Source organism: Leucopleurus acutus (assembly GCF_964270905.1).
Source record: "Leucopleurus acutus genome assembly, chromosome: 5".
Taxonomy (NCBI): Eukaryota; Metazoa; Chordata; class Mammalia; order Artiodactyla; family Delphinidae; genus Leucopleurus; species Leucopleurus acutus.
Window position 1 is genome coordinate 113669075 of NC_139147.1, and position 25671 is coordinate 113694745.

Sequence of the window (25671 nt, forward strand, 5' to 3'; positions counted from 1 at the left end):
GTTTGTGACCCGGTCTGGGAAGATCCCACATGCCGTGGAGCGGCTGGGCCCGTGAGCCATGGCCGCTGAGCCTGCGCGTCCGGAGCCTATGCTCCGCAACAGGAGAGGCCACAAGAGTAAGAGGCCCGTGTACCGCAAAAAAACCAAAAAAAAACCAAAAAAAAAGGAAAAATAATTGATTTAATCTAACAGTTGCTTAAGTATAAAACACTAGAAACGTTCCCATTCCTAACTTAATGAGTCACGGATGGATGCTGGCCACAAAACCTTTATTTAGCGTCATGCTGAAGGACTGAGCCAGTGGAAAGAAACATAAATACTTGAATGGATATGGCAAGATTACTACAGTGTGCCTAAAATGATCTTCCCCTCCCAGCAACCCAAAGAATTGAAAAACATCATGACTAGAAGAAAACAGACAACTAAAAAGTGATGAAAATACTAAGCAGTCATGAAAAAAAACAAAAACAAAAAAACCCTGCAGAATATTTTGTAGGAAGCAATCCCATTTATGTCCCCCAACCTAGGTGTTAAGTGTTCACATACAAGTACATAAATGCCCAGGAAAGTATGCAAAGGATATAGACCAAAATGCACTGTGGTTCCTGCTTGTGTATACAACAAGTGTCTGTTATACGGTCTGCCCTGCTCTAATGCTTTCACAACAATCCTATGATTGTTGAGCAAACTGAGGCCAAAGGTTAAATAACTGGTTAAATATCGCAAAGATACTAGGTCACAGACCTAAGAGTCAAATCTAAGCTATCTGCCTCCACAGCGGGGACGCATGCCAAAATGCCCCCCCCCCCTTCTGGGCAGAGGGGTGGGACAGCGGGTCCAAGTCGCAGGCTGAAAGGGACTTCTTGATATCAAAAATGTATTCATGTACGATGTGTATAGAAATCACAAGAAGAGCGCTCGCTTCGGCTGCATATATATATGTATATGTATATATATACGTATATGTATATGTATAGCTGATTCACTTTGTTATAAGCCGAAACTAACACACCATTGTAAAGCAATTATACTCCAATAAAGATGTTAAAAAAAAAAAAAGAAATCACAAGAAGAAATAACTTCTATAATGAAAACAAGTGAGAGAGGATGGATGGGCCCAAAATTCAAAAACCAGTGAGATCCTTCAACTACCAGCACTGTCATCTGGCCTCATGAACGTGGGACCCACCCATAGTGGCAAAATACTAAAACCATTATTAACTCCACTGCAAATCATCATCATTAATGGTGCTACCTATATCTATAATAAAGATATTCCAAATGCAAAGCAAGATTCTCATCATAAGGGGGATCTATTACATTTTTCTTTCCTAGGAGAGGGCGGGCACAAACTATTTAAATAGATTAAGTCTAATTCATTTCTTATTCAATCGCTCAGTAACCTAATGACCTCTAGAAACTAACCACGGGTCAATTCTTTAACAAACGAAGAAGGAAAAATAACTGGCAACTACATCTGAGAAGCAGGTTTCCTTCAGAAATTCAGAAGGTACTTGGTGAGGTTGTTTGCTATTTTAAAATAAGAAATTTCTTAATACACATTATAAAACAGTACCATAAAAGGGATGGGGAAAAAAATCAATGACTCATTACTGTAAGCAACAGCAAACAAAAAGGACTTGAAATCAGATGCTGAATAAAGCTCTACAATAGCTTTTTAATCTGAGACTAAAAGGACATGTTTACAAATGTAATTAATCACTCTTAGTCAACATTAAACAAAATGGTCATATCTGGACAAAAACATTATTCATATTACAGCACCAATAAATAATATGGGATAATACATAGAGCAGTGGTATTAGCAAGTCACACGGTTTGCAACCTGAAGCACATTATGGCGATCTGGATGAATTTCAAGAATTGCGTAAGGTAACAATTGGTCTGAACTGCTAACAGAGCGTAAGCCTGTTGTACACAGTCAGGAACAGTATTTCTAACAGTCAGAATCACCATATAAGGCAATGAGCCCACTAAGATTATTAACCACACACTCAGAAGATTTATTATTTAAATATAAATATGCATTCATTTTTTAAAAATCTTTATACATATGAATGTTTCCATGCGTCCATTTCCAAAAGATATTTGAGACAGCTGATTTTTGATGAGGGAAAGGGCAGTTTCCTGGTCTCACAACCTTAGAATCAATGTTGCTAGTCTTTAGGTCTTTGTGACATCTGAGAAACAAAACATGCACCATGAAAGCAAAAAAGACTTCCTTTTTTTTTCTCTTTAATGCAGCAGTTAAAAATAGTACAAACAACTCCAAGTTCTGAGAAGACAGGAGGAAGATAAGAAAATTAAAACAACTGCTGAGTATTTAAATCAACTGTCATTAATTTGCCCTCGGCCAAAAAATTAATTTGCTATCCCTCAGTTAAATCAACATCTAAATAATAATATGAATAAAGAAAATAGTTTTGAGAAATACATAACTGCATGATAACAGCAGTCATTTACGAGATGAATTAGCATCACAAAGTAAATCCCTCCAAGTCCCTAAAAAGTGCCATGTCTCTCAAACTGAAACTAATCAAAACACTAGACTTAATTTCCAAAAGTCATCACTGTATGGTACAATAAACTTTACTGCTTTCCTCTTGCGACGAATGAAAGAAATATACAGATGAGAAGAAGGGAAACATAAATTTCTAAAACATGGTGCTAGGTTCAAATCACTTGACATCCAAAGTTGCCCAGCCAAGAACAGAACAATTGGCATTTACTAGGCGTTTACCATATGCCACCACATGCCATATGCCACCATATGAAGTGGATTCTATTAGTGAGAGAGAATGACACTGAGGGAGGTAAGTAACCAGTCTGGGGCCCCATCCAGCTACTCTACAACAAAGCCAGGATCCAAATCCTGGTCTGAACTGGCCTCAAGGTTGTGATATCCTACAAAGGCCAGATTTCTCAACTTGAAGATTTTCTAAGGTAAATACTACATTAAAATTGCCACACTTTTAAAAATCAGTTAGAGGTTATTACTGCAAATCAGTATGCCCACATCAATGTGGAACCTGTTCACGGCAATTATAAAGGTTTTTCCCTCCTTTTTCCAAAGTTACATCTGACACTTGTTTGTTCAGCTACAGGTACCTAAAATAAAATGACTTTTGAAAGAAGCAGCACAAAAAATAGAATGTACTAGTCAAGGATGTTGTTCCGAAACCATTTAGGACTCCAATCCCTATTCGCCCACCAAAGAGTCGGGTATGAGCTTAGGCGATTTACTCAACCTCTCTAAGCCTTGATTTCCTCATCTGTAAAATAGAAAAATAAAAAAAAAAAAATTTTTTTTTTAAGCGTGTGTCTCATCAGCCATGGAAAATTTCTAACAACAGGGCCTAGCGGCAAAGAAGTACTCACGAAAAGGCTGAAGAAGGAAAAACAACACACAAACACACCGAGAGGCCCACCCCCATCTAAACGGATTCATTACTGGCCCCCCTCAATAACAGCCCAGTCTAGGTGTCTGGACGCACCACTTTCTCCCACAGCTATATTAATACAACTGCCCTCGTGCTAATGGATTTAGTTTAAGAAAGAAGAAAACAGTAACTGTAAACGATGAGCAACGCTCTTCCTTCGGGTGTCCAGCAGGAAAGCGGGTAACTTCTGAGGCACAAGAAGCTCCGGCTGGGCCACGATCAAGACTCACGATAACTGTTGTAACACTTCAGCACACGGCACCTTAACGGGGAGCCATACCTGCGTGTTTTCCTAGTTCGCTTGACTTCTGGCCTCATCTGACCCTCCTATCTTGAGTCCCAGTTTTAAAAAGTGACTTTTTCTTAAACAACATTTAAAAAAAAAGGGGGGGGGGGGCTTCCCTGGTGGCGCAGTGGTTGAGAGTCCGCCTGCCAATGCAGAGGACACGGGTTCGTGCCCCGGTCCGGGAAGATCCCACATACCGCGGAGCGGCTGGGCCCGTGAGCCATGGCCGCTGAGCCTGCGCTCCGCAACGGGAGAGGCCACAACAGTGAGAGGCCCGCATACCGCAAAAAAAAAAAACAACCAAAAAAACCCACAAAAACACCCGAAGCATTGAAACGAGCGCGATCTCTCTGACAACATGGTACTCAGCCACCTCACCAGGGCGAGCCAACCCCACCCAACTGCTTCCCCACTGAGGGCAGAGCCTTCGTGAAAATCCGAGGACGTAAAAAGCCTGATAGATCCAGGCTGTGCTTCATGGATTAAGCAGACTGTGCAACGGGTAGAGTTGTGTGTGTGTGTGTGTGTCTGTCTGTCTGTCTGTGTCTGTCTCTCTGTCTCTCTCTGTCTCTCTCTCTGTCTCTCTCTCTCTCTGAAGTCCCAAGGGATCATATTCCTTCCATCTGTCTTTCATGGTCTCCCTAAATCCATCACTCAGGAAGGACAGCAGCTAGTGTTTACAGAGTACCCGTTTACAAGCTATAAATATTGAAATGTTTCATCCATATGGTTTCGTGCCATTTTCCCGTCACCAGCAGACAGAATGCCCAGTTTACGAATGGAGAGACCGAGACTCATCACGCTAAGTGAACTGTCCGTGATGCCACCAGATACACGCACTGACCTGCTGACTCGCCAGCTGAGAGCTCTCCTGTCAGCCGCCCACCCACCTGCAGCTGCACGTACCTCTTGTGCGTCTGAACCTGAACCACCGGTAAAACCCACAGACTGAACAGACCTCATCACGGCCCTCACCCCGAGCCTTCCCAGCCAAATCTTTCAGAGGGGTTGCCGCTTCCTGCCCACAGTCCCAGCAGCCTTTTTATGAGCACCCAAAAACACCAATTAAACATCTCCCGAGGGCTTGCTGGGCCTTGGCGCGGTGCCTGGAGGCTGGTGGCGTGCCGGTGACCAGGAGGAAGCTGCCCTGGGGCTGTGCAGCCCTCGGCTCACAGGAAGGGACACGGAACAAAGCACAGCCATGACAGAAAGGACACGGAGCTTCTGCCTTGTGGGTAGAGGCCTGCAGCCGCACTGCTGCGGAGCCGGCCCGGACCAGAGCTGAAAGAAGGCCTGTTCTGGACTCTCCATTCAAAAACGCCCACGTGAACTCATCACACCTGTCCAGGGAGCTGGATTTAACAGCAGGGGAAGAGCAAATGCATATCTGCCGCTGTTCCGACCAGCTTCGGCCACTGCAGCTGGTTTGGCCTTGTCATTACTCAGGAGAAAGTCTGCTTCCTCGGGCACCACAGAGAGAAGGGAAAAGGCCTCCTTTTGACCCTCCCTTCTATCCATGTCCTCAGGGCACCCCAAGACGCAGCTGCAGCTGCTTCTGCCCCCAAGCCCGACACAAACGAGGGGAGAAGCCGCGCGGAAGGAAGCGGTCTGGGGGCTCTGGAAGTTGAAGGGGGCACCTCCCGACCCTGCCGCCCAGAGGTGAGGTCGGCAACACCACCCCTGCCTGTGGGTCACACGTGACAGACTCAGGCAGGGCTTGGAATCAGGAGGTCCTCACGGCCCCAAAGTAACCCCCTCGCGTGGGTATCGGGCTCCTCCACCTCTAGCATGCGCAGCACAAGTGGTTCTAAGACACTGAACAGGAAGCTACCTGAGTCAGTGTTGCATAAAACACGTAGCAGGAGCTGGAACGTGACAGGCAGCTGAGCAAACACGGCCCACAAGACATACGGCTTGGCCGGCAGAGTGGTTTAAGATTGGGAGAGTTTACATACAGATCTCCACATCCAGGTTCTCCCAAAACACGGGGCGATCAGGCAACAGCGGGTCTACAAGACCAAGCAGAAGCCGAGACAGGCTGCCCTGTTCAGAAAGGACAGCCCCTTTCCCGGCCACCTGGGCTCAGCAGCCCACATCTCTCGCTATACTGAATGGAAAGCCACGTAGCACTAATCTAGAATAAGCAAACGTTAGGGATTTGGGTAAAACTCCCACCAGGGAACCATGCCGTCCTGACTCAGCACTAGGGTAGAGAGCTCAGCGATCCAAAGGACACGTGGAATTTCAGGTGTCCCTGCTGTCCTTCCAGACAGCTCACCTCTAGGCATTAAAAAAAAATCTTAGTACTGTTGAGGCCTTTCAGCTAAGAAAAAGTCTTTATTACAAATAGAGAGACTTTCCGGTCTCTGTCCCAAAAGGACACAGCAACACTCTAACCTGCCTCAGTAAGCAGAGAATTAGGTAGACTTACCATCAGTGTGCTCTACAGGGATACTGAGGCATCTCTACTGAGACTCACAAGGAGTTAGAAAACACACTCGGTCTGTACCTCACTCTCAACATCCTGACCTCCTACTTGGCATCAACGGTCTCGAACCTTATCTTTGAGATGCAAGGTGCTGACTTACAAATTATTTTAAAAAGAAGAATAGCCTGGAACAAATTCACATCAGGTTCACATGAAGGTAGGATAAGGAAAGGTTTTTGGTGGTTGTTTTATCTCTTCTTTCCACCTATGCGTTCTCAAAGGCGAGTATGAAAATCAAAGATATTTATAATCAGTTAACTATACAGTGTTCCTTCATACGGCACAGGGAAATATAGCCATTATTTTGTAATAACTTTAAATAGAGTATAATGCATAAAAATACTGAATCACTATACTGTATACATGAGTCTAATATTGTAAATCAACTATACTTCAACCAATTAAGTTAAATTAAGTGTTCCTTCAAGATGGGTACCATGTGTTAAAACTTACCTCTGCATTCCTGATGCCTCCACAACTTGGATATACCATACATGCTTTCCATTGTAAAAGGAAGAGAAAATTTTTATTTCTCCCAAAATAAGGTTGAGAAAACATTACTGAAAATTCTGTCTTAATAGAGCAGTTCAGTAATGAGACACTGCTAGGAAAGCATAAAATAAAAATTGTCTGTGATGCTTAATTTTATGTGTGAACTTGGCTAGGCTATGGTTCCCAGTTTTCTGGTCAAACTCCAGTCTAGATGGTACTGTGAAGGCTTTTTTTTTTTTTTTTAATAAAACATGAATAACGTTTAAATCAGTAAACTCTGAGTAAAGCAGATTATCCTCCATAATGTGGGTGGGCCTCATCTAATCAGTTGAAGGCCTTAAGAGAAAAAAAAAAGAAAGAAAAGGTTCCCTGGGTCTCCAGCCTACTGGCCTACCCTGCACATTTCAGACTTGTCAACCCCTACAATCACGTGAGCCAATTCCTTAAAATAAATAAACTTCTCCCTTGCTTTTATATAATATATATATATATACATATAAATATAATTTTTCCCCCTATTGGTTCTGTATCTCTGGAGAATCCTGTCTAAATAACTGTCTACAGATTCTTCAAAGACCGTGACCGCAAGGATTCATTCACTGCTGACATGCTAAATATTAGAACACAGTCCCCTTAAATTAAAACCAAACCATTATATAAAATCCAATCACTAGATGAAGGATATTCTGCTAAAACTAAAATGATGGGGAGTGATGATAAAAGGGCTAAGAAAAATCTTTTCAACCAATATACTTAGATGGACCAGCCCAGCGGACAGTTCATTTTAATAATGGTGAGTTATTGTGGTCCAACAATAGAATGATTTCAGGGTGTAGACGCCTTCCTAAGATATTACACGTCACAGAAAAGGCTTTGCCAGAATTCAGTGAATAAAAGAGAAGAAACTATGCTAAGAAAATAAAAGGTGAAAAGAAGCAAAGAAATATTAACTCTACCTCTTGGTTATCTTTGTTTTGGTTCGCCCAGAAAATCTTATGATAAAGTGTCTCCATTGAATTGCTGGAATCCGTTCGGTCAAAGCAGTGTCGATCCAACACCTCCAACGTGTGCAAAACCCGACTAATGGTCACCCCTAGGTGCAGAAATTAAGCACGCAGTTAAGAAGGGCCAAACAAAGCCAGGGTAGCACAGTACAAAGTCATCATCAGGTGGGACAAAGGGAATTTTAAGACATTATCATTCTCAGCATAAAAGGACTGCCAACAAAATCAAACCTGACATTCTAGACAGCCAGGATCTAGAGGGCACAGACTGGAGAACGTCCTCAAAATGCACTAGGGGGCTAAGTCCAAGAGCGTCCTTATTCAGAACAAGGACTGATTTTCAAGAATGAGAGACACGGCAAAAAGTCCAGCGTTCCAAAGCGCTCCTTCGTCTGTGGTGTTCTGTACCTGCTGTTGACTCTTGGCACTTGTCAAAAGACCACCGAACTTCCACTGCACGGCCTCTTTGTTTGATCTGCTGTTCTACCTCATAAATCCTGGCCCGAACCTGAAAGATAATCGCTTCTAATTAACTTGTGCTTGGAAAGCCCCAACGGCTGTCTAAATCATGTCAGGTTTTTCCACACGAGCAGAACATCCTCCAGTGAGCTACAACCTCGACTGCACTGTAGGAAATTCAGCCTGCTGCCCGAGAAGTGCATTTTAAAATTTACAAGTGCTGATTCAATGCCAGTTTTCGATAATAAATACCCGCAAAAATACATGCTTGCCAAAAAAAATCTTCACAAGTGAAATATTTTCAGGATGTCAAGACAGAAAGGTAAAAGCTCTAAAATACCATCTCTGGGCCATTTTCTGTGCATGAAAGCAACTAGCCACGCTTTATTAATTGAAGAAAACTGCTTGGTTTAAAAAAAAAACAAAAGCAAAACAGAGCTCTTGTTTAAATATTTGTCATGGTCCTGTGGTTCAAGTTTCTTCAGTCTTTGAACCCAATAACCCAGCACTAATAAAAACATATAATAGTTACGAAATACCCAGACTCCTAACTCTATAGTGTATGACTATACTAATATACAGACTACTAACTCGGGATGTCGCGGTCATGTACGGTCTCACCACCGTAATTACTGTCCGGGGGGCAGAACTGTCCACAAGAACAGCCCAGCAAGAGGGTGAGAAGAAAAGGAGCAACGTGACAGACTTCCGCAGTTCAGAGAGGCTACTGACTTCCCCGAGGTCCCCTGGAGAGATGGCGGCAGAGCTGGGAACGGCCCCCAAGAACCTGAGTGTGCTGCAATCCAGGCTTAGCCCACTGTGCTGTGATGCCTCCCAAGAATGAAAACACCCAACAAACCACTGGAACAGCAAGTCTACCTGCTGGTTGAAGGCCGTGTTCCCGCCCGGCATGGGGAGGCTGGAGGGGGCCACCTGCAGCAGATCCAGGGGCGAGCCCGGGTTCGCACTCTTATTGTCATTTGTGGAGTAGTTCCACACCAAGGCACTTGGGCAACAGAGAGTAACAGTCTGGAAATAAAGCAGGAAAATCCAGACGTTTAGAGGAAGGAGAAGAGTATCACCACAGCTTAAGGGTCATAAGCAAATTACAGTTTCCAACCAGTGAGTTTAAAATATGAACGTCTTACCCCATTCCCAACGTTTCAAGGGATGAGACAAAAAACTAAGATAGAATTATTCTTTTGAATAGGAGGAAATACACCTATTGAGAAATTAAGGAATGTTATCATCTACAACCTGGGAAACTTAATAAAAAATGCAATAATTGTCATTTTAAAACTGTCATTTCAATTTATGTCATGCAATTTAAAAAATGAAATGGAATCAGAATATGTAATTTCTAAGGTTGTAAAAGCTAAAAAGATTTTTTTTTTTTTAAATCTCTCAAATAACGGCCTCTTAAGTGCTGGGCAGGCAGTAAAGCTGGATGGGGGGGCAGGTGGCAAACTTTTTCTATAAAAAGCCAGTTAGTGAATGTTTTAAACCTTCCAGGCTACCTATAATCCCCGTCACAAACTCTTCCTTTTTGTTTCAGTAATGCACTGAAATGTAAAATCTATTCTTAGTACATAGGCTGGACTTGGCCTACAGCTCGTAGCTTGCCTACCCCAACCTTGGACCCCTGTAGACACTTTTCACTCAACCTCGCTTGCGCTTTCTACGACCATCTTACTTATACATCACAACAACCTCGCGAGGTAGGGAGTGGTGCTCCCCAACTGGACCAAAGAGGCATACGAGCCACCGGGGACGTGAGCAGCCGGCCCGAGGTGACTTCAGCACACAGGCCTGGAATCTCTATGCTAATCCCGCTGCCTCCTAACTGTGGATTAAATAGTACAGCTCCTATTGAATTAAGCACTCACTCTGTGCTGAACACTGTCCTGGAAACGACAGTGTTAAGAACTGTCTCCATCCGCCATCCACACACGGGAAAACAGAGCCTCGGGGTTAAAGTTACTAAGTGGCAGAGAAGAGGCTAGAATCAGGACTGTAATGATTCTGAAGAAGATGCCTTCACCATGATGCTACCGTGCCGCTCAAACACAAACTGCACCCGCCTAGAGAATGAGTGCAATAGTTCTTTTCTAAAATGCAAACTTCATTATTAAAAAACTAGAATCTGAGGCCAAGGAGACATCTTCGTGGAAACCAGATGGCAGATGTGAATAACGTCAGTCCCTGAACCCCACCAGTGCATCTGTCTCCGCTGGCCCACACCCTGATCTCCTCCGTCCCATCCGTGAGGGTGTGGGGTTCTCGTCTCCTGTCCACGAGGGAGCCCTTCCCTGTGCTCTTAATTCCGAAGCCACCAATATCCAGGGCACTGGTCCATCAAACACCCACCCCTCTGCTCCTAATCTTAGACTCGCTCTCTACCAGTTTGCCCTTAGCTTAGGAATACGTTCAAGTCTGTCCATCAAAAAACAATTTTTTTAAAAAAATCTCCACTCACCTAGCAGGAACCTCTGTCTCTTCCCTTTATAGGCACGATTTTCAAAAGAAGAGGGATCATTTTTTTCTCCTCATTCTCCATCGTTCCTCAACCCACCTGAATATGGTTCCTCACCCACCATTCACTGACCATCAGTGACCACCACGTTGTCAACGACAGTCTCATCCATCTTCTTATCAGACATCCCCAACCCACCGGCCACTGCCCACTACTCACTCCTTCTGGCAACTTTCTGCAGCACCTAGAGAGGCAGTCTGGCATGGTGGTTAAGAGCGTGGACTCTGGGTCCAGGCTGGGTGTGATTTCCAGCTTCGCCACTTACTTGCTGTGTGACCTATGCCACCATTTCATTATTCCTGTTACGGGAGTAATATTGGCTCCTTTCCCATAGGACGGCTCTGAGAACTAAATGACACATCTATGCTACAACTCAGAACAGTGCCTAGAACATAATAAACGCTATTAATATCCTTACAGTTGAACAGTGCCTAGAACATAATAAACGCTATTAATATCCTTACAGTTGAACAGTGCCTAGAACATAATAAACGCTATTAATATCCTTACAGTTGAACAGTGCCTAGAACATAATAAACGCTATTAATATCCTTACAGTTGAACAGTGCCTAGAACATAATAAACGCTATTAATATCCTTACAGTTGAACAGTGCCTAGAACATAATAAACGCTATTAATATCCTTACAGTTGAACAGTGCCTAGAACATAATAAACGCTATTAATATCCTTACAGTTGAACAGTGCCTAGAACATAATAAACGCTATTAATATCCTTACAGTTGAACAGTGCCTAGAACATAATAAACGCTATTAATATCCTTACAGTTGAATTATGACAATATCATTCTCATCATCTTTGTTTATAGCAATACTCTCCCCACCGTTCTTCTCTCTCCAGTCTGGCCACACTTTCCTGGTCACCTCTGCGAGCTTCCCCTCTGCTACCTCTTAACCACGTGTGCCGCTCGGGTCCACAGGTCGTCCCTCACTACCAACTCTTTAGGTAATCGCCCCCCTCTTGGGGTCCTGACCAGCCGAGTGGCCCTGAGTGACCCAAATCCACACACCTGGCCCTGTCTGCCCGCGTCTTCAGAATCAGACATGTAACCACCTCTTGACCATAACCACTTGGAGATCACAAGGGATAAGACAGTCCAAAACTGAGCTTACCTCGGATCATCCTAACTGATTTTTTTGCCTTGTCTCTCTCTCCCCCACCTCCCCACTCCCACAGATCTTCCCTCTACTGTGGCCAAAACAATCTAACCAACCACACAACTGACCATGTCACTCCCCACACAAAACCCTCCAATGACATCCTGATCAGAAGGCACACAGGGGGTCTTCTACACCCTGACCCCCAACAGACTTCACACTTCAGGTATTCTGTTGAGACCAACCTGCACACAAGATGACTGATCAACCCTCTGGGCCTTTTCCCACGCTGTCCTTCTGCCAGGAACACTTTAAACCCATATTATAAGCACTGGTCAGGATCACTTCCTTCAGAAAACCTCCCTGAATTCTAGGTTGCCCTAGAAGTTCCACTTCTCAACTCAGCCCCCTGAACATCCCTCCACCAACCAGTCCCTTGTCACAGAACATGGAAACTGCCCTTGTATGAGCCTGTCTGTTTCCGGACAAAACAGTAAACTCTACCAGAGTAGAGGCCGTGACTCCGTGGCCAGCCCTGTCCCAAAGCCCCTGAGTAAAGAGCAGGACACATTAGGAGCCCGAGGAATGTGACCTGTGTGCTCCTAGAGCTAGGACAAGGCTGCATCTCACACCTGGCGGCAACAGCCCAGCTGCCGACATGCTACTAGATGTTCAAGCAGTGCTGCCTGGCAGCTGAACAGAGCCTGGCCAGGCTTTTGGATCTTAAAGACTCCCAACTCCGTTGTTTCCTGGACTGAATGTTAACATAAAACAGGAAGGGCCAAGGACTTACCTGCAACATACAACTAAGTCCATAAACCAGGGGGCCGTGCTGTGCACAGGAGAGAAAGTCGGAGAAGGCCAGCTGCACGGGGCTCATGCCGGGGCCGGGGGGGCCGGGACTGGGGGCCCCAATGCCCGAGCTGTTTGGTCCTATCATCATGTGGGGCGAGTGGGCGGCAAGGAGGTTGGGGCCATCGCTAAGCAGCAACGCAAGACGCCGGGCACAGAAGTAGGCAAGGCGGCGGGACAGGTAGGCCGACTGGACAAACTCGTCTGAATACTGGGGAGCACAAGGACACCAGACTTCAGTCATGTCCAAGGCTACTCGGTGAGACAGCTATCGTAATACAGGCTTTTCTTCATTAAAGACAAACAAACAAAACCCTTCCAAAGTGCTACATAGACTGGCGCTGGCCAACAGAAATATAACGCAAGCCACATATGTAATTTTAAATTAAATTTAAAATTTTAATGGCTAGTAGCCATCAAAAAAAAAAATCACAGAATGATGTCTTTTGTTCAGCCCAATATACCTAAACCGAAAATGCTATCATTTCCACACACAAAGTATTAGTGAGATATTATATACTCCTTTTTCCGTACCAAGTCAGAAGCCTCGTGCGCACTTTAAATCAAGAGCACGTCACAATGTGAACTTGTCACATTGTCAAGGGCTCACGAGCCACGTCTGGCTAGCGGCTACTAGAGTGGACAGCACAGATATGGATGTCTCAGGGAGGACACAGGGCACTAGTACGGTGTGGTCTCTGGGAGGGGACTGGGTGAGAGAGAGAATGACTTCTCAACTCGATACTCTTTCATATTGCTGGAATTATCAAATGCATGAACTACCTTTCCCCCAAGAAATTTTTTTTTAAATAAATTTCATCCAGATAGCCTAAATTTTAACAGATCTTAGGCCAATCATGAAAACAGGAAGTTCCCACCCCCAGTGGCTCAAAGAATATCAAAAGAATGAACAAGATCCTCTGTATCCTTACGAAGAGACGATCTGTTTTGTTTTCACAGAAATCTGTGTGAACAAGGAGACAGGATTTCAAGAGCTGTTTGCTCAGCTCAGGGAAGGGGGGAAATCAATGTGGGTGAGAATACTTGAGAGGAACACGTGGCCCAGCAAATGACTGCTACAACTTACAAGAAGCCTCTTATCACTTCAAGTGTTGGAACATCAAGACCTTTTCTCCTTCCATTTCAAAAAGAAAATTTTTCCTCTTCCACCTCCACTTACCTCATCATTCTCATCAGACTCGTTCCTTGCCCATAAAATCAACTGGCTCATGGTTACATGTACTGTACCTGCAGCATTAGTGGTAATAAGAGTTTAAGAAGATCGTCATCCATTGGTCTGATCTTTTCTAACACATCCAAGATCCACGTCAAATATTCGTGTTTTTCTAGCATTCCTTCCTTAAATGAACAAAGAAAAATTACACTAATAATGTTAAAACAAAACCAACTAAAATTCAAAACAGAGCAGTCTTATCTTTATGCTTAAGTGTAATTTTCCTATTGTTTTTGTGGTTGTAGTAAAACATGGTCTCCTTGATCAAAGTTTAAATTCTAAACAAAGCAGAGAACTGGTGCTATTCTGTATGGTTGATTGGAGGGTTCTTTTGTTGTTGTTGTTGTTCTTTGGGTTTTGTATATCTGCTTCATTCTAAATTGATAAAAATTAATTCCTACAAGAAAGAAAATTCAGAAGCTTTCAGACTTCCGGGGCATGTCAAATACCTGGCTAGATTTCAGGGTACTATGAACTCATGCTCATTGGAGGAAACTCGGCCAACGGGAGTAATTACAAAGAACAAAAACACCCATCGTACTATCGTCTCAAAAAAAGAGGTTGGAAATCCTATCAGATCCAAGGCCCCTTAGTAGCCTCCTTCTCTATCCTAAAACGAATTTCAGCTACCGTAACCTACCTACGAAATATAACCTTAAAGGTCAATATAATGGCCTAATCATCTGTAACATAAAGAAATAAAAGGAATTTGTAATAAAATAATGTATAAATATTCTGACATAACTACACTAAAAAACAACATACCCATGAATTTCCAAAATGCCTCACAGGGTTGGTGTAGCTCCTCTTAACATAAGCAATGTTAACATTTTCATCTATTGTCTTCCTATGTATGTACATATAAACACACACATTCTTTATGGCATTCCATGCACACACATATTTAATGTCATATTATAACCTTGTATTATGATTCACATCATAAAAGAATCTTCAAGATAGAAACAAAAAGCTATGTTTTCCGGGAAAGCCACTTAAACTTTTATGGTCATTCTGGTTAACAACCTTAGTAGTTAATATGAAGTCCTACTTTGTTCCCAGCAACTCTGACATATCTAGTATCACCAGTGGTCCACTACCATGGTTATCAATGACTTGTGTAAAAACATACTGCTAAATTATAGTTTCTCTATTTAAAACATTACAGCGACACCACATTGACATGATAGCAAAGTGTTCACTTATTGCTAATTTCTATTTTTTTAAAATGCTTACAGTCAAAAAAAAGTTAAAAGGTTAGCCACAGAAAAAGTGCAATTTATAATTTTCAGACCAATAAAGTAAACTTTAAGTTAAAGAAATAAATAAAATGGAACCTTGCATGAAGAATTAAGAGATGGTGAAGGCAAGGTTCAAAAGAAAAAGTATCTTCATAAGCATGACTTCCAACGACTACATAATGTCCATCCTCAAGATGCTTTTGTTATGTACCTGTACCCTTATCTCTGCACATGCACACCTGCACATGTACATACTAGAGACAGTTTCATGTTTCAGAATAAGATGAATTAAAATATGATGAACTTTTAAATTAATGTCCCAGTTAGATTCATCTGTTTAGGACCTACCTAACTGCTTCCAAAACAGAGATACTGATCTCAGTGTTCCTAATACATAAAGTAATCCTTCCTAAAATACTAAGCATGCTGAGAGACACTTTTTTCAAAGATGCAGACTAAATCCTCAGCTCAAAAAAAGTCATAAAAGCTCAGAGCAGGCACCGAAGTAGTCTTCTGCTAAATGGAACGAGAACTGGTTAAGAGTTGTTTTTACTGATTTAAAACTAACAATGCTACTTCCCAAAGGACTGGCAAAGTTTCCTACTTTGAGCTCTTAGAAAAAGTTGCTTACCACCTGGAAATTGTAATTGAAGTTCTAAGGAGGGAAATTTAGAAACCACACATCCTTTCTACCCACTTCCTCTTTGATCAAGATAGCAGGTCGTGAACGTCTATGCTGGTAACACAACTCCAGCTGAACACACTCGTCCTTCCTCCACGCCGCGAGTAAAGATCAATCGAGGCAAATAACGGCACAAGCGCCCTCTTCTGGTCAATATGATGTACATCAGCGTGTCAGGATGGGAGTTCAGTCGTTCCTCAATGCCCTTACCCCTCCTCTCAACTGCATTTTAAACGGCAGCTGAACAAAATTAAGATGACCTTTCATTGGAATAACTAAGCTCTAAAGGAGATCTATAAGACAGGAGGCATCAGCACAAAAATTTTTTTGAATTAATGCCTCCAGTTTTTGCAAAGTAAATGGCTTGGGAGGATTACATTTAATAGCGCAATTACAAACCAATTAATGGCATTAAAAGAGCTGGCATCATTGAAAGCTGGCGATCAATATGTATAATAGGAAGCTGTCATCTCAGGGCAAAGGTGTTACCTTTAATATTAATTTAGTGTGAGATATGTCAGATGGCTTTCTTTGAATGTATTAGTTCATACAGTGATATAATTTAACGCCCCCTTCCAAAAAAAAAAACTAAACTGTAAGGAATTTGCTCTCCTCTTAAAAGCATGCTAGCAGCCTTTGAGTTTCATGGGAATGTTACCTGGAACATGTGGAATGCCAACTTTTCGTTGTACTCCCACTGCCTCATTGCTTGTTCCACGTCGGGTGGCACAGGGACAGGGCCATCGCCTGCGCTGGAAGCTAGGTGGTAAAAGTCGGAAATCTTGGCCAACTGCTCTCGAAGATACCTGGTAGATATTTGTGTCCACTCTGCATTTAAAAAAAGAAAAAAAAATCCATTTCCAGATACGATGACTGTAAGAACTTTTTCTTCCTTTCTGATTATCTTAAGGATATACTTATTAAACAAACATCTGTTACACAAAAATGGCTTTGGAAAACGTATGCAAGCACTGTTCAGAAAGGCACACCCACCCCAAAGCCCTTAAGTAATGCAAACTAGTGTAATGTGCCTGCCCCATCGGCTGGCAAGGACGCCTTGCCGGCCAGCTCTTCCCTTGTCCCTCTGTGACCCCTGACCTAAGAGAAGAGATGCCCACACTCATATAAAAATATATCAGAGGCACAAGCAGGGAATAGAACAGGGGAGGTGAGCACTTTAAGAAATCACAATTCCAGACATAGAGAACAGACTTGTGGTTGCCAAGGGGGAGGAGGGTGGAGGAGGGATGTACTGGGAGTTTAGGATTAGCGGATGCAAACTATTACATATACAGAATAAACAACTAGGTCCCACTGTATATAGCACAGGGAACTATATTCAATCTCCTGTGATAAACCATAATGGAAAAGAATATGAAAGAGAATGTATATGTGTACATATAACTGAGTCACTTTGCTGTATAGCAGAAATTAACACAACACTGTAAATCAACTATACTTTAATAAAATTAATTTTAAAAAAATAAATTAAAAAAGAAACCACAATTCTACTACTCCAAAAGAATTCAAAATCCCCCCAAGTGCAGCTCTCTTAACGGTACATTTTTCCGGCTCCAAGTCAGGGTTCAAACATGCCTAACTAAGGTGTGTTCTGTTTCTGTCAATCTGTAAGAGGACTGACCTTCCCCGCAGGCTGGCCCCAGATAGCGTTCCGCCCTGCACTCCCCCACCCCTGCCTGGGACACAAGAGGGGCCGCCTCTTGAACAATCATCTGGACCTTCAGTTATTCTACTCTCCCCAACCAACAAAAGATGCCTCAGAACTCAATCAGAAAGAGTAGTGAGCGACAAAAGGTAGGAAACTGGGGAGGAAACAGAAAATGTAGCATTAAAAAAAAAAAATCACTAAAATTACTCAAAGTATCCGCCACACGGTCACAAATTAAGTCAATGTGTTGCCTTAGACTACCATGAAGGATGTGATGTCAACTTTAGCCCATTCTGTGGATAAAAATGTAATAATTGCATGCTCACAGCCAAATTTCCCCAAGGATTAGTGAAACAGCATTTCAGAAGAAATCATTGTACTGAAATATTACCACACAGTGCTGTTTTCTCATTATTTCGGCAGCAGTTTCTCCACCCTTCCTTTTTAAAGGAACCTATCTTGACAAAAAGAAGAGTAGAAACTAAACATCTATTAGAAATTGAGCGTTTTGATTTTAAGTACTACTAAAATTACTTGACAACAGTACCCAGAGATGATTAATGACTGCTAAGTTTTGGTCTAAACCACTTGTTCTAATTATGTCTTAGTTAAAACTAAAATTCAAATGCACACGTTAAGCATTGCTCCAGTAATAAGCCACTGCAAAAAGATGAACAGATACTAAGTCAACATTCTGTTCCTGGTATAATCGTTTTTCAGAAAGCACCACCGATAACAGATATTATTGTTAAAATTACTCCCTCGTCATTAAAAACCAAACAATAAATTATCAATGTCATCATTTTCTGGTGCCCCTGTTATGGACTAATCATCTCATGACTCTCACTCCTTCAGCAAAGCAAAATACCAACCATCAGATGAGAGGAGTTTAGCTTAGCTATAATAAGCAGAAACAAAAATAACAAGGATCCAAATCCTAGCTTTTGTGTGCCAAGCCTTGCTATTAACTCACTCTCAGTATGGTACTATTCTCAATGCCCCCTCAGAATATTTTAGCTTCAAGAGCTAAAAATAACACACACATTCACACACACCCCTACTTTGTCTAGGGTATATTTTCTTTTCAAGATTTTTTTTTTAAATATAGAAGAAATACGCATTCACTACAGAAAATTTCTAATGCAGATCTGACCAGAGGAAAATCTCATAATCATTAAACAGTTTTATATTTTTTCAGTTTTCTTTTTTCCTTCTTGTGTGCTTGACTGTTTACATAAATATATGTATAACTTTTTAAGGATCTGAATATATCATTCCACAATTTGAATTACTTTTAAAATTCAAGTGGAATTCTAATATAGACCTCTTGGTCACGTATTTTAACTTTAACCGTATTTAACTGACATTAAGTTGTCATATCCATCAGACCGATTCAGAGACCTGGGACTGAAGACAGTCCAGTGTGAACTAATATAAAAATTAGGATGCACACAAAATTTTCATTAGAAACAAAAAATAACAAATAGCCACTAGTACTGCACTCCTTAAAATTATTAGGTTCACGGACACCTGTCATGCTTAGTTAGGACTGATCATTAAAAGGGAGAAATGAGGGCAGCAGCGGCAAGACACACAGCGGTTCTCAGCCCTGAACGCAAATGCCATCACCAGAGAGGCTTTTACCAAACGCCAGTGTCTTCGGCCCCATCCCACCAGATTCTGATTTAATTGGGCTGGAGTGGGGACCCAGTCCTAAGTGATAAAAAGGAAACAGGAACGGTTAGAGATTTTAGGGCAGGTGGGGGAGCGAGGTAAGGAGGTTCAAAGGTAGAAAGATGCAGAAAGCGATGAAAGAGGCTGCTCTGAAAGTGGACCAGTTCTAAAATCGAGCAACTCAGAGGCTCTGGCTACATCTCTAGTTCACTGATGTCAGGTAGAACTCAAGGTCCACGAAGCCAGATTATTCGAAGGCTTACGAACATGAATGTTACTGACGGTGGGTCAGGGGTCAGCACTGAAAAGAACGACCTGTCCTTTTCACGACACTCTCCCTGGCATCCAAGAATCCTGTAGCCACTGTTCCTCTTTGTGGATGCCTCGCCCCCCAAACAGAAGGGATTTCAGAGGCCACGCGGTTCACCCTACCTACAATAGATCCAGGCACTGCAGGCGTAACTCAAGGTCACACAGGGAAACCAGAAGCACAAAAACAGGTGTGAGATTCCCCACTCCAGGACATGAAAGTACATAAATTGATAAATACACGATAAGTGAGAAGAGAGACGTGTCAAGTTACATTAAAAGATGATCTCCCAGGGCCTGGAATACCTACAGTATTAATAAGAGAACTGGGAACTCAGCAGAGGAGGAACATACACCCTGGGGGCAAACACAGAGCACCCCAAATGCAGCAACGCTCACGCAGAGGGCGTCCTGGCAGCGCGACTCAGCAGAGACGCAATACAGGGCCGCACTGAGCGCTACCGGTAGAATGAACTTAGGGACAGGATGGCCCTGGGTCCAAATCCTAGCTCTGCCACTGAGTCGTGAGCAAGGCATCTAGCCTCCGCTAAACCTCAATCTCCTAATCGCTGCAACAAGGATCAATAATACATCCAGGTTGGGCCTCCCCTGGTGGCGCGGTGATTGAGAGTCTGCCTGCCGATGCAGGGGACACGGGTTCGTGCCCCGGTCTGGGAAGATCCCACATGCCGCGGAGCGGCTGGGCCCGTGAGCCATGGCCGCTGAGCCTGTGCGTCCGGAGCCTGTGCTCCGCAACGGGAGAGGCCACAACAGTGAGAGGCCCACGTACCGAAAAATAATAATAATAATAATAATACATCCAGCTCAGTTACTGTAAGGATGAGTTACTTAGCACAGTGCCTGCACTGCAGAAGCGATCATCATTATTATTGGTATGAAAAGTTTTTAGAAAGGAAACTAAAGGTTAGACCTTGACTGCCCCTGATGTTAGACCCTGCTTCTGTCTCAGCTGAGCTGCAATGCCTAACATAATGCTCTGGATACGTGCTTATGGAATCAACCAACGTCAATTTCATGGTTCCAAAACCTTCGATGGATCTGCAGTCCTTGATGAATTGAGGTCAAACTCCTTGGCTGGGAATTAAAATCATTTCAAATACTATCCACCGTTACATCCTCATACACACTCAAGGTGCTAGCTCAAGGGGTTTTCTCTCTCACTCTCATGCCTATGATGCTCTATCGACAGGACCTTCCATAACCACCTGTGTTCAGGGATGGGAAGATTTCTGGGCCCAATGCAAATGTCACGTCTCTCGTGTAGCCTTCTCTAGTCTCTGGACACCACCCCACCACCTAGCGGGGATCTCTCTCTCTTCTCTGATGCACTAGAATTTCCTCCATCTCTTTCATCCCTATAAAACTATTCCTTATGTGCTCAAGATCTAAGTATTGACTTGAGTCAATACACTATAAGGTCCTCCCAAAATAAAGCGACTAAATCAGGTTCCTCCGCAATTATTCTGCCTATCAAATCTTCATACAAACATCTTCGCTTTCTAGTTTAAACTCATCACTGCAGACCTAGAAGGTTTCAAACACCACTGTAGGGAAAATGCCAAATTCCCTCTCTAGTGCACTCCGCCTTTGTTACAACCAATGCAGCTGGAAGCGCCTGTTCATCAATGTGCTACAAGAGGCCCACGCAAATACAGAACTTCCTATTCTTTTTAGTAAACTTCCTGTAAATATACGTATAAATGTAAACTTTACACACACACACCCTAACATATATATATCCTTTAATTTTGTGAAGGCTTATTTTCCTTGCTAAATTCTTTCCTTTTATCAAAACCAGTGGGAACCCACTACATAAAATAGATGCAACAAAGATTGCTTTGCAAAAACTCCAACCAAGTCCAGAGATGAAGGTGCACATCTTTAAAGTGATCCACTTGAATCAGCACTTAAGTCAATTCCAGTGACAGGCTCCTCAATGGAAAAACCTATATCCTCAAACATTCCCCCTGAAGCTACACCACTACAATGAAAGGTTCTTGCCTCTCCACAGTGAGAACGAACAGACCGCTTCTCAAAACTGCAGGATGTAGAGGATTTAACCAGCCCGACTTTGCCTTCGGTGCAGACAGATGGGAGGGTGGGGAGGGGGAGAAGGAAAGTTCAGTATATATATGATGTTGCACCCTCCATCTGTGAGCCCCCAAGAAAGTGACTGAAAGATTTTCTCGTTTTCTGTTGTTAAAATGCTTTCTGGATCCAAGGATGCCATCAACAAAGTGAAAAGGCAAACTCACAAAATGGGGAGAAAATATTTGCAAATCATTTATCTGACAGGGAACTTGGAGCTAGAATACATAATGAATGATTACAACGCAATAATAAAGAGGTGAATAATCGATCCATTTTTTTAAATGGGCAAAGGATCCAAATAAACATTTCTCCAAAGAATATAAACAAATGGCCGATAAGCACATGAAAAGGTGCTCAACGTCAACAGCCACCAGGGAAATGCAAATCAAAACCACAAGGTACCACTAGGACAGGTATAAACAAGAAGACGGATAATACCAACTTTTTGGTGAGGATGTTGTGGAAACTAGAGTCCTCATACGTTGCTGGTGGGAATGTAAAATGATGTAGCCACCGTGGAAAACAGTGTGGCAGTTTCTCAAAAGGTTGAACATAGAGTTAACATATAACCATCAAGTCCACAACTAGTTATACACCCAAGAGAAATGAAAACATACGCCCACGCAAAGATTTGTACACACTTATAGCAGCATGGTTCGTAACAGCCAAGAAGTGGAAGCGATTCAAATGTCCATCAGCTGATGAATGGGTAAATAAAATGTCTGATATGCCTATAACGGGACACCACTCAGCCATCAGAAGTCATGAACTACTGATACGTACTACAACACGGATGAACCTTGAAAACATTATACTGACTGACAGAAACCTGTTTCAAAGAACCACATATGTTATGATTCCAGTTAGATGAAATGTCCAGAATAGGCCAATCTATAGGGCTGAGGGGGGTTGATGGGAAATGGGGAGTGACTGCCAATGGGTACGAGATTCCCTTCAGGGTGATAAAAATATTCTAAAATGTAATGATGGTTTCACAACTCTGTAAACACATGAAAAACCTCTAAACTGTATACTTAAAATGAACTGTAAAACAGTATAAATTGTATCTCAATAAAGCTATTACATAATTTTTTAATGTTTTCTTGAAATACCTTACTACCAATAAAAATTCATCCGCGTTTCATGAAGTAAAAAAGACTACTCCGCACGGATGAAAAGTAATCCACGACGAAAGGACGAGACTTTGAGGGGCCCCGGGAGGAGGTGTGGTTAGGGAGGAGACTAAGGGTAGAAGCAGGCGTGGCCAAGAGGGTGAACAGTTAAACCTGGGTGATGCGTAACAGGGACTTTATCACATTCTCCCGTATTTGTCTATGTTTGAAATGTCCATAATAAAAGGCTTAAAAAAAGTTAATCAGTTGAATTCTATAAAACGATTCACAGGAAACCGGAAATCCCGTATTCGGCCACTGGTCAAACTTGGGGAGTGAAAGGCGGGGCGGGGAACAGAGTGCTGGATAAAGACGAGCCCCAGGGAAAACTGCTGCCTCAGGGCGACGGGAGACCAAAGCAGAGTCACCCCACTGGCTGGAATGTTGGTTCTGCTGAATGGGCGGTTAGTGAGATCAGGCCCTCTGGCTGAAAAGCAGGAAACGTACGTGTGTGTGCAGGTGGTGGGGGGCGGGGTGCTGGAATGGGTAGATGGGCTGTTGTCACTCCGTGGAAATGCTATGGTGCAACAAATTCCTGAATCTTTTTTATGCTTTAAGTTTTCCTCTCACTTAGAATTAACTGTACAACACTGGGGCTAAATGGCAAATACTGAATATCTGGTTTTGTCTAGATGAGTAATTTTACCATGTTATTTTTAACTGGCTATTTCTCTCTGGTTTTACTTACTGGAAATGACAGTAAGTACTGTCATTTGGGGATCAAGGTGACAACTCAAGAAAAAATAAAAATCATGGGCATTTGGCAGCAAACATTAAATGCCTACGGAGGGCCAGAAGCTCTCCCGGGGTCTGGAGCTACAAAGGTGAGAAGAAAGCAGTGCCCACCTGAGGTGATTCAATCTTGAGGTAGAGAGACACACAGGGACACAGATACCGACAGCAATGAGGTAAGCGCTCTGACATGCCATGGGACACAGGAGATGAAGCAAGGGTATGCTTTAGCCCAGTCTGGAGGGAAGGTACAAAGGAGTTCCACAGGCAGAAAGAGCAGTGTGTAAACATCCCAGGCCATGCGGACAGCAGCAAGGCAGAGGGAGAAAGGGTCACCCGTGAGGCGAGGTAGGTGGCCCAGGCCAGAGGTCCTCAAACGCGATGGCACAGAATGGTCACCAGAGGGCGCCAGTTGGCTAAACATACCGATTTAGCTTTGACTCCGAGATTTCCACCCTGTGAGTCTGGACTGGGGTCCAGAAATCTGCGTTTATGAACAATAGCCCAGGCAGTGACAAGCTATGGAGTTTGATCTTTTGCCACGAATGACTCAAAGCCACGGAAGAATTTTAAGCAAAGGAAAGAGGAGATCAGATATGTAAATTAAGATTGTCTCTCAGAAGTTGCAGGAGGGGGTGGCAGGGAGGGAGACAAATTGAAAGGAGGCTGCAAAGTCCAGTGAAGAGGTGACTGAGGAGGGTGCAAAAAAAGAGGTAGGTAGAATTGTAAGCAACCTGACGGTGGAGAGGGAGAAACAGAGGGGTGGGCAGCTTCCAGATCTCCCTGTGGGGTAGCTGAGCAGATCACGGTGCCACAGAACGGGATGTGGGACAGAGAGCCGGGCGGGGGGAGGGTAAGGGGGCTAAATTCAATGCGTTTGTTTTCATGAACGTGTTGTTTTAATTAAACCTTTATTTTGAGATAATCATAGATTCACATGCACTTGTAAGAAACAATATAGAGAGACCCCATGTACATTTTACTTACTTTTCCCAAATGCTAACATCTTGCAAAACTACAGGACAATACCACAACCGGGATACTGACATGGACACAATCCGCCGATCTTATTATTCAGGTGTCCCAGTTCTGAGTGCAGTTTTGAACACTTGGATTTGAGGTGTCAAAGATATTCATGGGAAGATGTGTCCAGGGGCAGGTGGATACACAGGTCTGACATTCAGAAGGCTCGGGGTGAAGATATGGATGTGGGGAACTCTATCATACGTGGGATCAATGCCTTAAACGACGGGACTATGACCGCAGAAGTACCCAGCAGACACAGCCCCAGGTGTAGGAAGGCTTATTCTGCAGAGCAAGAATACGGCTTGTGCACTAACTAACTCAGCCCTCCCCTGAGCCCTCAGCGTATGTTTACTCGCTTGGTGGTGAAGAGCCCAGGTTCTAGCGTCAGGTGGCCTGGTTCCTGTCGCAGCTCGAATCACTTAGCAGCTTTGGAGTGTCCTGGGCGAGTCACTCAGCCTTTGGATGCGTCAGTTACTTGTCTATCCAACAGGCTGATAAGTGTACTTAGCCTATATGGCTATTTTGAGAATTAAGTAAGATATGAGATGCTGGGCTTCCCTGGTGGCGCAGTGGTTGGGAGTCCGCCTGCCGATGCAGGGGACACGGGTTCGTGCCCCGGTCCGGGAAGATCCCACATGCCGCGGAGCGGCTGAGCCCGTGAGCCATGGCCGCTGAGCCTGCGCGTCCGGAGCCTGTGCTCCGCAGTGGGAGAGGCCACAGCAGTGAGAAGCCCGCGTACCGCAAAGAAAAAAAGATATAAGATGCTTAGAACTATGACACAGTTTGCTGTGTCACAGCACAGTGTGCTTCTGAGAGGAAGCAAACTTGCATGATTTACAGGCCGGGCGGCCAGGAGCCCCCAGATGGGCAGGAAGTAACCTTGGCTGGAAGTAGGAACTCTCTGGCCAAGACAGGAAGACATGTGAGGACTGGCTGCTGCACGTAAGTCCGTACAGGTGTGTGTTGGGGTGGAAGTGAATAGGTGGTTGAGGGAGACTGACGGAGTCCGCTCCTCTCTGAAGTCCAAGAGAAGGGTGGTGAGACAGGGGAGGGAGCCTGCAGACAGAGGCGAAGGTCCAACCAACCAACCGCTCTGAGGAGGGAGGGACAATGCCCCCCCCAAAAGA

The 25671-nt window shown here is 43.6% G+C and overlaps 1 protein-coding gene across 2 annotated transcripts in view; it reads right to left on the reverse strand.

The window, feature by feature from the left end:
• Positions 1-25671, reverse strand: part of MED12L (mediator complex subunit 12L) — a 326301-nt gene that overhangs the window by 238121 nt on the left and 62509 nt on the right. For both annotated transcript variants that reach the window (XM_082839059.1, XM_082839058.1), the window contains exons 5-10: positions 16509-16678; positions 13942-14052; positions 12635-12904; positions 9070-9219; positions 8140-8239; positions 7684-7820 (exon numbers count right to left, since the gene is read on the reverse strand). In XM_082839059.1, coding sequence (XP_082695185.1) covers positions 7684-7820; positions 8140-8239; positions 9070-9219; positions 12635-12904; positions 13942-14052; positions 16509-16678 — 938 coding nt within the window. The remainder of the gene's footprint in view (positions 1-7683; positions 7821-8139; positions 8240-9069; positions 9220-12634; positions 12905-13941; positions 14053-16508; positions 16679-25671) is intronic.